Source organism: Taudactylus pleione, unplaced genomic scaffold (assembly GCF_031769625.1).
Source record: "Taudactylus pleione unplaced genomic scaffold, aTauple2 ptg000314l, whole genome shotgun sequence".
Classification (NCBI taxonomy): Eukaryota; Metazoa; Chordata; class Amphibia; order Anura; family Myobatrachidae; genus Taudactylus; species Taudactylus pleione.
In genome coordinates this window covers 11,997,941-12,016,613 of record NW_028284715.1, presented here as the reverse complement: position 1 = coordinate 12,016,613, position 18,673 = coordinate 11,997,941, and the positions used below count along the sequence as shown (strand labels likewise).

At 42.9% G+C, this 18,673-nt stretch overlaps 1 protein-coding gene across 6 annotated transcripts in view; it reads left to right on the top strand.

Annotated features, from left to right (window-relative positions):
* The window catches only part of VPS13B (vacuolar protein sorting 13 homolog B), a 1,086,122-nt gene that overhangs the window by 310,006 nt on the left and 757,443 nt on the right, over nt 1-18,673 (top strand). For all 6 annotated transcript variants that reach the window (XR_015869381.1, XM_088442693.1, XM_088442694.1 and 3 more), the window contains exons 18-19: nt 9,132-9,266; nt 14,547-14,720. Coding sequence is in view for 5 of the 6 variants with exons in the window: in XM_088442693.1 (XP_088298819.1) it covers nt 9,132-9,266; nt 14,547-14,720 (309 nt within the window). In the remaining variant the exon portion in view is untranslated. The remainder of the gene's footprint in view (nt 1-9,131; nt 9,267-14,546; nt 14,721-18,673) is intronic.

The window sequence follows — 18,673 nt, the reverse complement described above, 5'->3', positions numbered from 1 at the left end:
TCTTAGGGGGTAAATTTAGTAAAGTGAGAGTTTATAGAAGTGGAGATGTTGCCCATAGCAACCAATCAGATTCTACTTAACGTTTATCTAGCACCTTCCAGAACAGTGGTTCCCAAACTTTTTCAGTTGAAGGCACCCTTAGGGTCTCCTTCATTTTTTCAAGGCACCCTTAAGCCAAATTACCTTTAGTACTGTCCATGATGCAATGCCCACTGTAGTAGTGCCCCTTATGCAATGCCCCCAGTAATAGTGCCCCTTATGCAATGCCCCCAGTAATAGTGCCCCTTATGCAATGCCCCCTGTAGTAGTTCTGCTTATGTAAAGTCCCCTGTAGTATGGCCCATTATGCAATGCCCCCTGTAGTTGAGCCAATTATGCAGTACCCCTTGTAGTAGTGCCTCTTAGGCAGTGCCCCCACTAGTAGCCCCCACACCCCTGTGCAGCACTTACCTGCATGAAGTTCACGCTGGGCACCGCTCCTCCTGCGCTGTCTGCCGCTGCGCTGACTGGATCCAGCAGCAGTGCAGGATGCTCACAAGTTCTCAGCGATGCATTGCGCGGGGCCTCGGGTGCACAGGTGACGTCACCCGCACCCCACTGCGCACTGCATTACTGGGAACACTGAAGCGATCAGAGGCTTCTTTAGCCTCTGATAGCTTCAGAGACCAGCGATCCACTTTCTGAAGGAAAGTTGATCGCGATCTACCGGTGGGAACTCTGCGAGCTACCGGTAGATCGCAATCAACGTTTTGGCCAGGCCTGCTGAGATGACAGCAGCTTCCCTCCGGCCGCGGCACCCTGGTGACAGGTGCCGCGGCACACAGTTTGGCACCAAATCTGATTGGTTGCTATTGGCAACATCTCCACTTCTAAAAACTCTCACTTTAATAAATGTACCCCTTAATGGGCATCAGTAATGTATAAGCTGAGATATATTCCACTCGGTAGGAAGGCGGAATAAGATATATACATTGTTTCTTTGTGATAAATGTAAAACGCCATGACTCACTTTAGGCAGGTGCCATTTATATGAAGTTTTAAAGAAATCTAAAGCTGCTGGTAAAATGATTGGCGTACGCTGACTCTCCTCGGGATTGCTCAGCTGTGGAATCCATTTGAATTTGGCCTAAGAGGAGTTAATGTCATATTTATGTTTGTAGGTTAGAGATCTCGTGTTTTTTTTTGTAGACCAACTAATCTGTAGGGAGCTTATAAATAAAATAGATAAATTAAAACTTAAAGTACAATTCCACTGGGACAGGACAGTAGTTCCCAATCTTTCTTACATCACGGTTCCCTAGAGTATCAGCATTTTTTCACGGCACCTCTGGGCCAAAAGTTTCTTATTGTTAAATTCATCAAAGTTTATTAAATGAGGTAAATTGTCACCCAGTCCTGTGGTGGTGGGCAGGATTGTGCTTCTGTTTGTCCATATATTTTATGATCGGCAAAGTCAGTGCTGGTGCCTGCCAATCACATGGACCATAAATTTGATTAGGTCTTGGACCACCAACCCATGGCACCTCTGCAAGTACCCCACAGCACCTCAGGGTGCCCTGTTACCCAGGTTAAATATCTCTCCTTACCTGAATAATGAGGGTAAAGTCCTTGAGCCTCCATTCAGTCAAGGTGACCTATGTACACATATGGCCTCCACAAAGTACGGCACAATACGCAGACCTCAGATTTCTCATTGACCTGTCTCTCCACAACATCAAGCTGCTAACATTGAAATCCAGTTATATCAGTGCAACTGAGAGCAGGTATATACCGCCTAAAGCTAGATACAGACCTGACAGATTTGCCAACATCTAGACAAATTCAGATGATCAAAACGTTCCCGATAACACCAGATATGGAGTGTACACGCTACACCATAATTGCTTCATTTCAAACAATCACCTGGGGGCTTAAGTAATAGGGTGCAAGCTGTGGGAACTCCTGCGAGTAGTCATTTTAAAAGCAAATCCAGCTTAATTTTGCCTTTAAAATGATTGCCGCTTTAAAAATACGGGAAGACTCGCAGGAGTTCCCACAGCGGCTGAAGCTCGCACCCTATTACATAAGCCCCCTGGACTTGTAGGGAGGTCTTTTATATGCAATATCAGGTTGATCTCTTTACACACTACATATTTTGAGCAATGCCTTTTCGACGTTACTGACATGGAGTATGCAGCAACGGTGGGTCTAACGCAGACTGGTTTTAGACCCACGGTTGGTCGCCTGGTGCTGCGTAAAGCCTACAGTCATCAGCCCTATCTGACTGATATAGCCATGTCGGGCAGAGGATCACATAGTGGGTACCCTGGTTAAGCCCTGCTGCAGATGACAATGCCCGTTTGTTCAGGGGTCCTCTCCGGCGCAGGAACATGGGAGCCTCATAGACAGGACCTACATTGTACAAGGGATTTGCTTCTCTATGAGAACATTTGTTAAAGTGAAAATGCCTCTTAAAGTTAACGTATAAAGAGCTGGCTTTAATATGTGTAATTTGGCTACAGATTGCTGTAGTCTGTAGTGTATTGGTGGTGACGTATGCCAGTTTACTGATAATCTTATTACAATGTCTATGGCTAATATGATAATTTATTTACCTGGCCTTTAATGTTAGGGAAAAACCGTGTAGCTGAATAACAAGACTCTAGGCTTAAGCGGATTACCTGTGAAAAATGAAATGAAAAGAAAGGCTGGCTACTGTAAATTAAAACTCCCATGTGAATAATGTCTTTGTACATGTGAAATGTGTTAATTGGTATTTTAAATAGATTTAAGATTAGGCTCACAACACTGTGTACCATGTCATTCTATATTACTGTTGCCAACTCAATACACTGGGCGCGTCAATATTTCATGCCCAGGTGGCACGGAGCATCATTTGTCAAAGATAAACTTACTTAATCTCTGTCTGTTTATTCCAAGATCAAATGAAGTACCTACAAGGCTCTCCGTGATGTTGCACCCCCTAATTTTTTTTTTCTTTAGCCAAATAACTTTCCAGTCTGCTCTCAAATTTTATTTTATTTTTACACCTTTCATCGCCCCTTATTACCCCTTCCAAGCCTTTTCCCATACTGTACCTATACTCTGGAATGCACTACCTCACCCAATTAAACGAACCTCTACTATTCATAGTTTTAAATGTTCCCGGAGTTCCCACCTCTTCAGGGGAAGATTATTAGATTTTCCAGGATGGTTTCCTGTGTGAATTGATCTGTACTGACCAGTGAGTCGGTTTAGATCCAATTTAAATGAATATTGCACCAAAGATCAGATTTAAGCATTTACATACATGTTGAGGCTCCCGATGGCTGTATATTCAGGATGATAAATTCTAGGCTATAGGACACTTTTAAAGAAAAAAAAAACAGTTGAATGGAATGCTCCATAGTAGTGTTCAATAATTTCACTATTTACCTGAAAAATGTATTTCATCCGAATTGAACATGTATAGGTCCGTATTCAGTTTAAGGCGAAATGTCGGAATCGCCTATTTCAGTAATTTTTGCCTATTTCAGTTATCCCCATATTCAATTACATTGACTTTTCGCCGGTGCGAAATGTCAGTGTACAAAAACGGGGATAAATATTCGACAACCTTTAGCTGGCAAAAAAAAAGTGCAGAACTGCGGTTTAGGGGTGCAGGCTTTAAAAAAATTAGTCTGCACCCCTTAAAACGATCTGTGTCAAAAAAAGAAAGAAAAAACCCCCCTGAAAAACCACTTTTAAAATAGTTAAATGTAATCCAGAGGGGGTCGGAAGTATGCTGTAGGTGTTTTCTTCAATGCGGGTGGTATAGTGGCAGGTGCATTTTTGAAGAATTTTCAAAATGCACTTTAGGGACTTAAAGATATGCTTACCTCCTTTTTCATATACCCCAAATGTGATTTTTAATTTTTTGGGAAAAATAACTATTCCTAAGTGCTATTCTTCACCGCTTCTTCATATCCGCAAATATGCACCTGCCGCGGCTATTACAAGCCCCGACTTCCTTCAGCATGCAACACATGTCCAGATATGGGGGATCACTATGGGTACCCCCACCCATAGTGATCCCCCATATCTGGACATGTGTCACAGGCACATTTCCCGAAAATTCCCGTTTTATTTTCATAGATGGTGCGAAAAGTCTGTAAAAAAACGGGGATAATTTTTTGCTTGCCTTTAGCAGGCAAAAAAAAGTGGGGTTTAGGGGTGCAGGCATAAATAAAAAATAACCTGCACCCATGGGAATGCCCCCTTAAAATGAAATGTGCAAAAAAAAAAGTAAAAAAAAAAAAACCGGGACACCCCCAAAAAATTATTTAACATTTTGGGGTAGGCAAAAAACAAACAAATTTTTTTTTTTAAAATACCGAAATAGGTTCAGGGGTATTCTGTAAGAATGCGGCAGCTGTTTTCTAGAATAGGCTATTAGCTGCAGGTGGTGTTTTTGCAGAATTATTCAATTAGTTTAGCGACTTAAAATATGCTAGTACCCATTTTCAGGTACCCCAAATTTGATGGGACAACTTTTAAAAAGAAAAAAAAAAACTAAGTGCTCTTCTGTATCACTTCTTCAATGTCGGGGAAAAAAAACACCTGCCGCGGTTATTTAAAAACCCGCCTTTCTTTTGCAGGCAAAAATGGGGGTACCCATAGTGATCCCCCAGGTCTGGACATCTTTCGGGGGGTCCTACAATTATTTCCCGAAAATTCCCGTATTTTTTCGCCGATCAAAGTTTAGCCTATTCCCGTTTTCGTCTACTCTGGAATTGAATATGGGGAATAGCGGGCACGCGTGCGATACTTTTCCGCCTGGGAAACAGGCGAAGGCGAAAAGTTCAGCAGGTGAAAAGTCTGGACTTTTCGCCTCAAATTGACTACAGGCCTCAGTTGGAAAACAAATGTTAAGCTACAGTATATTACAGATTTGTGATGTACAAAGACAAATGTGAAAGTGGCTCCGGGAATCACCCCCTGTCTGAGACCTCCACTTCCCACCCCAAGATCCACACTCTGCTACAGAGATAAGGCCCCCGTACATCAGAGATGGATCGTGGCGCCGGGTCGGCGGATCGGTGAAATCCAACATTTCATAGATTTGCCGATCAAAAATGAACATGATTGGCAGTTCGGTTAAATCTAACATGTAGAATTTCACCGATCATTGCAACGGAACGCGGAACATCGATGGCTGCCGGTCAGCATTTCCGATCCACTCGCAACATCGCGGTGATCCGTCGCAGATGTATGGGGACCCATACTTGGATTAATATTCTGTTGATAAAGCAATTTGCACAGCTGGTGTGGCTTGGGACACCCACAGTTCTGGAGTGGATGCTGAACATCTTCTTTATTTATAATTAGAAGTAAATTTTTATACAGACGTTCATTCATTTATAACATATGGCCTATATTACACTACAGTACATATAGGACCTATTGTAGTAAAATGTGCCGGATCAGACGACATATAGTTTAGTGCAGTGGATCTCAAACTCGGTCCTCAGGACCTCACATACTACTGTTCACTTTTTCCAGGTCACCCAGCAGGTGCACAGGTGTATTCATTACTCACTGACACATTTTAAAAGATTCACAGGTGGAGATAATTATTTCACTTATGATTCTGTGAGGAGACCTGGAAAACATGCACTGTTTGGGGTCCTGAGGGCCGAGTTTGCGAACCTGTGGTCTAGTGTGTACCGGCCATAACAGTTCAGGTTTTAATGATATTCATGCTTGACCACAGGTGACTTAATTAGTACCTCAGTCAATTTGATTTCACCACCTGTGCTCAATCATGGGGTATGCAATCGGGAAGCCGACTGCCTAAATACCGGCAGCCGGCTTCCCGACTGTCATATCCCGGCAAGGGTGAAATGCCGGGCGTCTAGATGTAGACGCCCGCATTTCCCCGATACCGGGAGACCGGCGCCCAGCATCCCGATCGTAGTGATGCCGGGCGCTGCTAGCGGACGGCCGCGGGGGGGGGGGAGGGTTAGGTTTAGGGCTCCCAGGGGGTACTTAGGGGTAGGCACCCCCCCGGGAGGGTTAGGCTAGGGGGAGGGAGGGTTAGGGTTAGGCACCCCCGGGGGGGACTTAGGGTTAGGCACCCTCCCGGGGGACTTAGGTTTAGGCAGCGGGGAAGGGGGTGGTTAGGGTTAGGCACTTAGAGGGTGGATTAGGGTTAGGCACTTGGGGGGGAGTTAGGGTTAGGCACCCCTAAGAAGGGTTAGGGGGGTTAGGTTAGTAGATACTCACCTATCCACGATCGGGATTTCCAGCGCTGTCGGGCTTCCGCTGCTCCGAACTCTGCTCATGTCGGGCTGCCGCTGACGGGAATCGAACCGTGCGGCCGGCGGTATTTCATACCGATTCCGATCATGGATATCTCTAAAACCTGAACTGTTGGGATGCCATGAGGACCACGTTTGAGAACCTCTGATCTAGTGGAGAAGATAAATGGTAGAATTAATTTCATATAGTTGCCAATCAGTTGCTTTGGGGATATTATTTCATCTATTTCTGAATTGGTCTTTTTGAGAAATCTGTAAAATCGTAGTTAACTTCAAAATAAGTTTTCTATTAATGTGTTAAGTCCCTTTAATTTCCTTTAACAGGAATTTGGCTTCAATATCAGCTCAGTTGTTAGCTCCGCTCTCAGCCAGACAGGTGGGCAGCGTAGAATGAATGGCTCACGGGAAAGGCTGGTGATTTGGAGGCTTTGGTCCTCAGCAGAGATGATTGAGACTAATATGCTGAAGTAATTTATTAGCTCATTCCCTTTCTGTCTAGCAATGGCAGGAACTAGAGTCTGAGAATTTATAGCAGATAGAGAAATGGGTAATGTAGGTGGGCCAAGTGTTTCTGATCTGCCATCGGTTTTTATGTTTGCAGACCAGCTCCGTCCAGTCTTGCAGTGTGCGCTGTCTGACAGTAGGATTGTTCCCTAGGGATGTGCAAAGCTTAGAAGTTACCGAATACTTTTCTGTATTAAGCATCACTTGCATGCTGTCTAAAGACACAGACTTGATAAAAGCTGGCACAATCAGCAAGTCTAACAAGAACGTGACAGTCTTTACAAACCGGCCAACTCTTCCTTCACCGACTGGCCAGACTTGCAGATTGGACGAGATGTGCGGCGTGGAGAGATATGTAGCGCCGTTAATGGAAGATATTCCAGGTGTTTATATAAAACAAATATATTCCCTTAATTTAAAGTTAACTTGTCACCATGACAACGATTTTCTTTCACTGTTTGCACATTTTCAAAGCACTTTAAATGGACTTTGGAGTTAGGAATCGCTGTGATTGGCTACAGAAGCACAGCAAGCATTGCATAGGTCAGTATGTAGGCAATGCTCAGGATGCAGGTCAAAATTATTACCCATTGTAAATATCACGCTTAATTACCTCATGCTGTTAGTAGCACTATTGAAAATGATATAATTTCCAAATCTATTGTAGCAAATTATATTTTGTATAGAAATGCCTTGTTTCTTTAGATCAGTTTTGCTTAACTGCTTGATTAAATTATAACGATCATCTTCTAATCCAATCAGGGGCAGACTCAGGATTTAAGAGTAAGTGTGGCATAATTAGCACATAACCAGCCATAATCTACCTTCTACAAAATGCAGTGTATGTAATGCGTCAGACAGGGCCATCGGGAGTGGGGGAGCGGGTACTAATTGCCCGGGCTAGCTGGAGGGGGCCGGTACCGCCCCCTCCCTCTTACTTAACAGCTGCCCAGAACACGCTGCTTTGTGCTGGGCTGCAGTGGGAGATTTATTTATTACCAGTTTATATAGCGCACACATATTCCGCAGCGCTTTACAGAGAATATTTGCCATTCACATCAGTCCCTGCCCCAGTGGAGCTTACACTCTATATTATGGCTCTCAGCAGCCGCAGCAGTCTCCTATGCTTGTATGGGGAGGGGAAGCGATTACACTGATCGCGCCTCCCCCTGGCTTTGAGCCGGGCTGAGTGGCTCACAGCGCCCTTCCCAGCGCACAGGGCAGCTACGCAACGCTAAAAAAAATTATTCTAACAAAAAAAATCCTAAGGGGGCACGGCCACGTCACCCGAGATTAGGCCATGCCCCCTCCCCAGGCCCGGCACAGCACTCAACGCCACTGACCAGACCTATACAGAGCCAGCGATTATAGTAAGTGATTAGATTATGTTCTTACACAGTGGACAGTTTATGTAATACACCATTTGCCATTAACCCTGTACAGTGTTCTCCCCAGGCTGTTTTTTGCTGGTGCACCACCTGGCAAGAGACAACCTACCACACGGCACTTTAGGAGCCTGAAAGTGGGGACAGTATATGGGAGCTGTATAAAAAGGACCAGATCCTACAGACTATGCAGCTTTTTCATAATCAGTCGACTGGGCATCTAATAAGATAAGAGGAGAATTAATATATAAAATGTTATTTCAAGTTTAAATGATAAGATCAGGGTTTAAAACATTTTATTATTGTGAAGGCCCCCACCCGGCTACTTCTTGATGCCACCTGGCTGGAAACATTTTCTGGGGAAAACACTGCCTATAGATGTCTATGGCCATGTTTCGAAAACTCAGTCCTCGGGAACACCAAACAGGTCATGCTTTCCAGATCTCCTTGTCGGTGCAAATTGTGTTACATACTACTGCTATTGTGGTCGAGATTCGAGCCACTGACCAGGTCGATGGGGTAGAGGGGTATCTGTCAACTGGAAACCCCCCTGTGTTTGCCTAAATGATGACTATTTGTTCTGCTACTAAAAATACATTTTAGTTTATTTTGAACTGTTCAAATGTTCATGAACTGATCAAGGTGCACAATTTGCGTGCGCTCGGTGTTGCTCATTATGATGCTATGCTGCGAGCTGTAGCACCATTCTACAGGAACTCCTGCCAAAATGCGTACACCTGCGGGGAAGCAGAACTGTGACTAGTGCTATTTTAAACACTTGCTGATGTGTTGGAGTTACTGTAATACCCTATGAACATGAATCCAATCGACTTTCTGATGTTTGGTAATTAAAAAAAAAAAAAATAATAAAGAATTTAAATTATTGTTTCACTGTCCGATTGAATGAATATTAAAGTATATTACAATTCAACAGGCTAGTACATTTGCAGCTTTCTTTTATTAGGTGTGAAATCCAAGAATGCGCTGCCAACTCTGGAGGGTTCTATCCAGAATGTTGAACTGAAATTCTGCAGCACATCATTGGTCAAATGTGTCTCCGGGACCCTGGGATCCATAAAAATTTGTGCCAAAGCCCCAGGTATGTGCAGCTGGACCGTATAAAAGTTTATTGCCTGTATAGGAGAATTGGCCTTGCTTTTTACAAGGAGAGTTACTGAAACAAGAATTTATTCATTGTTCCTATGAATCAGAGATATTTTTTTGTGTGTGTTTTCTCATTCTATCATACCAGGATAATACGTCCTGACCATCGCGGACTAAATTTTGATTTACAAAGTGGATCTTGATTACAGCACCAGAAGGTGTACAGAACATTATGAAAATATAAATTTAAAAGTCACCTAAGAGTCGGGTTTTCCCCCCCCCCAACTTTTAAATTGTTAGTAGCGTGTGGTGGGTCATACAGTACGGTACAGACAGAAAAATAATTATTACAAGTCCCCTGTGATACAATGTCAGGATACCATGTTACAGGTAATTCTAAGTGCTAATTGTGGGAAATATATAAAGCAGGATGGCGTTTTAGCAGGTCGTCAATGCAGGATAGGGATTCAAAACGTGAAGTGTAATAAGAGGCTGCCTCACTGACACCATAATCAGAGTTATGGGAACCTCCATAGGGACAGAAAAGCAGAGAAGTTGCCCCGTTTGCCCCTCCTATACTGTTGGGGAATCGTCATGTTCAGTGGTCTAAGTATTGGCACATAAGGGTGCCTTGTAAATGGCATACCCATAAGTAGATTGGTACTACTGCCATGGTAAGACACACAAGTAAAACATAATGTAATGCAATGTATCTCTAGGTGATAGCAAGTAATAAAACACCAGCCTATACATTTTTAATTATTATTATTATTTTTTTTTTTTTTTTTAATCACCTACGGTACATTTTGTAATTAATTGACATTATATAGCATTAGTTGTATAAATGTGCTTTTTCACTTTGAAACTTAATGTGTGTTGATCGTTCCTTTATTTATGGGACAGTTAAAGTAATATATATATATATATATATATATATATATTTCATTTAAAGAACAGGGCACTCACCAATGCACATGAAATATAATCACTTTAATGATTTTCACCTTTAAAAATTTCTCAATAAGTCGTGAAAAATAGCGGCTTTTGTTATTCATACCACTGTGCACATCACCACCACCACATGGGCTTGTATGTCAGCATGTATGTCAGCATGTATGTGGACGTTTCGGACCACTCTCAGTCCATTTCAAAGACAGCCAGCTTCACAGCAGCCGTCTTTCACATGCAGCATCACTATTCAGCAACAATGCAGTCTTTAGACCAACATTTGTTGAAAATGTACATGAAACTTGTTGAGGTGATCGTGTGTGATGATGGTATTAGATTCCAAACAATAGATATGCCACACTCTGCCTTTTAGGGGTGTTATCTATGGAGGGGTCTGTAGTTTTTCACTCTGGATCTGCCGCCGGACCTAGAGAAAGTGCCCGCCGGTGTTCATCTGAAAAGGGGACGTGGCCAGTAGAAAAAGGGAAATGTCTTTAAGACGCACCCCCTTTTCATCACTCTTGGGGTCGTGCCCAGCACTTACGGACATGCCGTGCTGTTCCCAAGATCTCCCTTCCCTGTGAATAGATGGCGGTGCATGCTATCGCTGTGTAGTCTCTCTGTATAGTAAAAGTGTACTCTCTTAGAGTACGATATGTCGACAGTCATAATGTCATGATAATGTCGACATGGTGATAATGTCGACATGGTGATAATGTCGACATTGCCCATACAGTGATGAATTGTTGACATGTTAAACAAAAACTAACCAGCTCTAAATCTTTCTTAATGTCTTCTGAAACATGTATGTTAAAAGTTGCAAGGTCTTTAAAAGTTCAAAAATGTATTTTTGGATCTAAGTATGTCAGGACTCTGAACTTTATTAAGGGTCAAAATTACCTTTATATTGTTGCTGACAAGGTTGATAAATTTAGAAAATATCTACCGTATATACTCGCATATAAGTCGACCCGAATATAAGCCGAGGTACCTAATTTTACCCCCAAAAATTGGGAAAACTTATTGACTCGAGTATAAGCCTAGGGTGGGAAATGCAGCAGCTGGTAGTGCCCCCAGAAGTAATCCACCCTGGTAGTGCCCCCAGAAGTAATCCCCCCTGGTAGTGCCCCCAGAAGTAATTCCCCATGGTAGTGCCCCCAGAAGTAATTCCCCATGGTAGTGCCCCCAGAAGTAATTCCCCATGGTAGTGCCCCCAGAAGTAATCCCCCCCTGGTAGTGCCCCCAGTAGTAATCCCCCCTGGTAGTGCCCCCAGAAGTAATCCCCCCCCCCCTGGTAGTGCCCCCAGTAGTCCTAATAAAAATAAGAAACAACACTTACCTGAAACCCCGCTCCTCGTCCCGCCGCTGCTATCAACTCCTTCGGCCGCTTTGCATTATGGGAGAGACGTCGTCTGCCCAGTATTAAATTTTGTTTAAATACATTCGCAACAGCTAACTGTTCCCTGGCTGGACAGAAATTGCAGAGCATCTCCATCACCAGCTTGTCTAAAGTGTACACCATTAACGTCAAAGTGAATATGATTCCTGTATTTAGAGTGTTCCAGCAATAGGGATTGCTGCTGGATCACATCCGGTTCTGCCTGTCAGATACACTCTTCTAGTGAGCATATCTAAACAATGATTCAAGCTAGGTAGATACTTCTTTTTGGGTATACAAATAAAATGGTACAAAAATGTGTGCTATGCCCATGCCAGTAGTTTATTAATCACCTTTATTTATATTTTATAAATTTTTGTATTATTGAAAATCTTTTCAGCTTGGATATTTCTAGCACATTTTTTTTTTTTCTGATTATTGATCTTCCCCTCTGGTCGCTATCCAAAAGATTAATGTACCTCTAACACGTAGCTAATAAAATAATAGCCACTTCAATAAATAGAGCTATAAAATCATTAACATTACAACTACTTGCTCATTTATTTTCATAGACAATAAAGCCGTTTTGGAAAAATGCCAACACGATAAACCCATGACTGATTCTAGCTTGCGCATACAACGTAGCTGGGAATATTTCCTGGGAAGAGCGTGACCAATCCCAGGTTTTTATGAGCACTGTAAAAATCCTGACTTTATTTCCTATTTTAATTCAGTGTGAAATTAAGTCGCACTGTTTCAGCCCAAAAGGATCATTTACATATAAACTGCTTTCATTAAATCTGTTTAATAAACAGCTCTTATTTTGACTCTTCAAAATACCAAATTACCACTTATTAAATTAGAATTAATACAATTTTTTTTTTTTATTATTATTATTTTTTTAGGGGGGGGGGGGTTTGCACTGCCTTTTTTATTTGCTAATTATTTAGTATTTATTCATTATGTTTCCTTAATGTAAAAAGCTGCTATTGAGATTTAGGGAAAGATGTTTCAACCCCTCTAGAGAGGACAGGTGGAGAAGTTGTCAATAGCAACCAATCATTTCGCAGCTACAGTATTTTCTAGAATGTACTTGATAAATGAAAGCTGGAGACTGATTGCTTGGCATTGGGAAACTTCTATGCTTGTCCTGTTTAGATGTTTGGATGCATCTCCCCTTTAGTTTATTTAATTTCCTATTAGGCTGTGTTCAACTTTTTACAAAGCGAAAATCCTATGGCATCATATATAAAGTGAGAAAACACACATCCAGCTGTACAGGTTCTAGGTACACTAAATGGTGCTTAGTCATATTTGAGCTTGGATACAATTTGTCAGCATTTTAGTGTCCTGGGGACCCTAGTATACATCTGTCATTGCCCTACGACTACTAATGTCTTTGGTTCCATTTGCCTATTGTCAGTGTTCCACAGAAAGGGGGGACAACATATAAATACACATACAGAGGTCTAGTGCACATATAGGCTGGAGACAGAAAGACTAATGTGGGTTACACACTTGAACAATGGATCTAGCAACCGTTCAACTGACAGTCTATGGGCCTGATTCAGAGCCGCACGCAATTAGCGCTCGCTCGGCTGGCTATTCAAATGAACCGTTCGCTCTTTGCGGTCTGTTCACGCCTCTAGGTCTGAACGAGCAAACAAAACTTGCGGTCGTTTTTTGGATCAATACGCCCCCTGGCCGCTCGCATCCTTTTTCATGTCCGCTATTTATTAGATTAATCGAGTACATCGACCAGGGTATGAACTGCTCGCTATTCTTGTGGTTGGTTTTTGCTACCACAATCTTGCGAGCAGTACTGGCTATAAAATAACCCAGTGACGTGGTCAATGACGCTGCTGTTTTAATTATGCACACCCATAAAACGCCCGTTTTGACCTTTAAGCACACCTGCGTTTGGATCTCCACTCCCCGTTTTCAAGCACCTTCCCCTGTTACCACCCACGTACGCCTCATTCTGTCACTCAAATTATCAGGCATTCGCTATTTTGCGAGCACATGAATTTCGACCGCACTGACTGGTTCGCGCATGCGTATAATGATCCGTATGCATGCGCAGTTGGGCAAACATCGCTCTGAGCAAACGAGCGGCCGCTTACGAGCGGCTCTGAATCAGGCCCAATGTTACGATTTTAACAGGGAAGCACAAAACCACACTATGTCCGGTCAGAAGACCCCATTTAAATATTCCTGCCCAGCTGTGATGCCATTTTCAATGTCTCCTGCAGCAAACCTGTTGTGTGGTTGTTTAGTCGTATGTACACACAATAAGATGTGAACAATGTATCTGTAAAATATAGCGCATCAGCCATACAGAGCGACCAGTACAATATATCTGTGACGTCATTCACATATATAATGTGTGTACACACTTGCAAATGGTCCATACGATATATCGTCTGTACGAACGATATATCGTCTAGTGTGTACACAGCTTGACAAAAAGATGGTGACAGCCACAAATGAGTAGCAGAGAGACAGACAGATAATTGGACAAACATGGGTTGGGGGAATATGGGAGTCAGGTGTGGTCAGGCAGATTGCTAAGCCTAGGCTCGGCCAGCAGCCCAGGTGTCTGTGGAGGAAGCCATGCAGCAGAAAAGGAGGAAAATGTATTTATAATTTATTATTTATTTATTTATTTTATCGCTTCCCATTTTGAAAACATTATTTGGTTGTCCTTATGTTTCTGGTATTGGTTTTATGATATTGGCAGTCCTGTAAGTTACATTGTCCTGCTTGTGTGTACGAGCATTTAACCGATCCTCGTAATCATTGAGACCAAGCACCTTGTGTAACGCCGTATACAGTGACCTTACATTTTGCATTATGCAGTAGACTGGTTTCTTATGCGTTCTGCTGTTGTTTTCTTTGACCATGTATAGAATTGGAATTGAATATCCTTTTTTGTTTCTTTTCGGAAAGGCGAAGTAGGAAAAGAAAAACTGATTCCACTGATTCAAGGCCCCTCGGACACAAAGGACCTCTACAGGAGCAAGTGGCTGAAAGAGAGCCGCAGACCGGAGTCCTTGCTCGGCCCGGATCTGATCGCCTTTACAGTCCAGGTTCCTGAGCAGATGGACTACTGCCACAGCTCTGGTAAGTGTAAAACCTCCATAGCCGTGCGATCATGTTACATCCCGTTCTCCGAAGCAGTTCTCTTGGGAGATTTCATAGAAAATGTGCTAAGTGACAAACTGTATCTGTTTCACATACGGAGCCCGTATATTGCTGCAATATTGCTTCCACAGACATTGGAACAATCTATTTATTTTTAATGTGTCTTAAGCTAATATGAAGGTGGCCAATTGGTTAGCTGTTGCTGCTGCTTTAACACCTTGGATATTTGGACTTTTGCATTGGAGTGTTGAGAGAGTGCTGTATCCAGCTGGTATCTTTTTACAGGCAAATAATCAAAATATTTAAAATATATATCCCATTTATTCTTCTTGTTGAAACTGCACGAAATCCTGTTTTATTCAATTATTCTACTATAACGTTGTGTATTGACCCTTTCTAGATGGACCTACTGGGAATTTGCCATCAAATTCTATGTTTCTATCATTAAAGAGGGCAATACAGTTTTGTACAGTGCTTTTTCTTTTAAATGAAAGAGCGATGTCATTGGATGCGGCACTGTTTGGCTTCCTGATATCACATTATAGTAGATACGGTAACACAGTGGCTAGCATTGCTCTTCCTCAGGGTGCTCCAGCTTTATTGCACTCTGCAATAACATGCCGGTAGGTACACTGGCTCCTAGGTATGTGTGTCTGTCTGTAGTAGAGAAAGCGGCTTATTATCTACACTAGCGCAATGAGTAAACATTCTCTGATTATAAGAGCTGCATCATGCTGGCACTAGTCCTATAAAGGATAGTAATAATTACGGCAATGAGAAAGCCACTTTATTAAGTTGCGGTGACCAGTACTTATGCATGTTAGTTATTTATTTATTTATTAACAGTTTCTTATATAGCGCAGCATATTCCATTGCGCTTTACAATTGTGAACATTAATAGAACAAAACTGGGTAATAACAGACAGATATATAGGTAGAAAGGCCCTGCTCGCAAGCTTACAATCTATAGGGAAATAGGCATTGCCACACAAGGATAGGTGCTATATATTGCATTTTGGTCCAGCCAGAATGCACAGTTGCATGACCCATTTACACCGGAATGTCGGCCAAATGTCATGAGGATGTGAGAGAAAGACTATGTGTGAGGTTGTGTGTGGACTGTGAAAGGGGATGTAATGACATATGGAGGCTATGAAGGTTATGTGGGTGGTTCTGGGATCTGATAAGCTTGCCTGAAGAGGTGAGTTTTCAGGGATCGCTTGAAGGATTGGAGACTAGAGGAAAGTCGTATTGTGTGTGGTAAAGCATTCCATAGAGTGGGTGCAGCCCAAAAAAAGTCCTGTAACCGTGAATGGGAGCAATGCGTGGGGATGAGAGACGCAGATCTTGTGCTGAGCGGAGAGGTCGGGTATGGATATATTTAGAAATGAGTGAAGAGATGTATGTTGGTGTGGTTTGGTTAGTAGCCTTATGTGTAAGTAAGAGTATTTTGTATTGAATACGGTAGAAAACCGGCAACCAATGGAGGGACTGACAGAGCGGGGCAGCAGACGATGAACGTTTGGCAAGGAAGATAAGCCTTGCAGCTGCATTCATAATTGATTGTAATGGAGATAGCTTGTTTTTGGGAAGACCAGTAAGGAGGCTATTGCAATAGTCAACACGGGAAATAATAAGTGCATGGATTAGAGTTTTTGCAGTGTCTTGTGTGAGATATGGTCGAATTTTGGATATGTTTTTTAGATGTATGTAACATGATTTTGAGACAGATTGAATGTGGGGAACAAATGACAGTTCAGAGTCAAGGATGACACCAAGGCAGCGAGCTTGTGGGGCAGGGTGGATTGTCGAGTTGTCAACAGTGATAGAGAGATTAGTTTGGTAACTGTTATTGGCTGGTGCAAATATAATTAATTCTGTTTTAGAAATATTAAGTTTCAGGTGGCGAGATGACATCCAAGATGAAAGACATTCAGTGACATGGACCAGTACAGGTGGTGATAAATCTGGGGAAGATAGGTAGATTTGAGTATCATCTGCATACAGATGGTACTGAAATCCAAAAGAGCTGATTAGTTTGCCAAGAGAGGAGATATAGATTGAGAATAACATAGGCCCTAAGACAGAGCCTTGCGGAACTCCGAATGATAGAGGTAGTGAAGAGGAGGCAGAATCCGAAAAACGAACAGTAAAAGAGCGATCAGATAGGTAGGAAGAGAACCAAGAAAGAGCTGTGTCCTTCAGACCTAGGGATTGTAGTGTTTGTATGAGAAGAGAGTGGTCAACAGTGTCAAAAGCAGCAGAGAGATGTAGAAGAATTAGGAGTGAGTAATGGCCTTTAGCCTTGGCAGTGACCAGATCATTTACTACCTTAGTCAGTGCTGTCTCTGTGGAGTGTTGGGAACGGAAGCCGGACTGAAGTGGGTCCAATAAGTTATGTGAGTTAAGAAAGTGTGTTAGGCGGGTGTAGACCAGTCTCTCAAGTAGCTTGGAGGGGCATGGGAGCTGGGAGATAGGACGGTAATTTGAGAGAGTGTTGGGATCAGAGTTTTGTTTTTTCAGAATAGGAGTAATCACTGCATGCTTGAACAGTGATGGAAAGTTGCCAGTAGAGAGAGAGAGATTACAGATTTTAGTTAGGGTTGGGATAAACACAGGAGACAGAGCTTTACTGATTTGTGAGGGTAAAGGATCTAGAGTAGAGGTAATACAGTAGGAGGAAGAGAAGAGGGAAGATGTTATTGCTTGCGTTTATAAATATATACATTCAGCAGTCTTGGGGCCTGATTTATCAACAAGTTTGATCATTCACAACGGGTGATAAAACAAGTTGCGTGTGATATATGGTGCTTCAGCCAATCCACTCCCAACTGTCATTTTTCAAACAGATGACAGTTGGCGGCTGATTGGCTGGAGCACCATTATCATACGCAACGAGTTTTATCACTCGTTGTGAATGATAAAACCCATTGATAAATGAGGCCCTTAGAGTCGTACATAGTAGTATCTTTGTCTTTTGCCGTAGCCGTGCTTGCATCATATGTTAATGGCGCGGCCAATTTCCTTAATACTTAATGCACCGCTGCAAGTGCATGCATTTTTCATGTGTGTGTGTTTAAATGCACCTTCAAAACTAGTACCAGCCCTATAGTAGGATCAGTTTCTCTGTGTGAGTAATGCCTCCTGTGTGAGCGGTAGGGCCGTAGCTAGGGGTGTGCGACTGTTGCCTCCGCACTGAGTGCCGGGCTCTGTGGGTGCCACCGCTCCGCGGCCCTTGCTTTTGGCTATCAGGGTGCCTGTAACAGCGCCCTGCAGCCAGGATCACTGCCACAGCACCACCAGTGCGTCCCTTAGACGCTCCAGACAAGGTACCCTGCAGCCTATACACGCTGACCGGTGCTGCCGGCCTGCCACCTTGGCGTGACGTAATGACGTCATGCTCGCTTTGTCATGATTTCGGGCACTCAAGGAGCAGGTCGGCACGGGGCACATTTGAGCTCTGTTACGGCACTGATGAACAGCTTAAAGTGACACAACTGCATCTGCTTGGCCACCTCCCCTGTTACCTCCCAGAAACACCCACTGAAATCCACAGACCCTGCATCCCAGATCTGTTCTTCATCTCTGGGCGGTAACAATCGGGATGCAAGCCGTTAGCATGAATATCGGCGTAGTGTGCACATCTGAATTTTACTTGGCCACTGAACGGCTCCGATACATTTCATAGTTTCGTTGGTTTTTTGTTTTTTTTACACCAAGCTCAAGTGTCTAGTTATCAATGTGTATATTAATCAGGAAGAAGTGTTATTTTTAAGGCTAGATGAACAATATGATTTTGCACACTATGCAATAAGCAGACTGGCCAGCGATTTTCGGCTGCTCGGTCTGCTGATCTCAGAGTGTACTCAACACCCAAGGGTGATTATTGCTCCAACCCAGGTGTATAATATGCTTGGATCTGACCTGCTGAG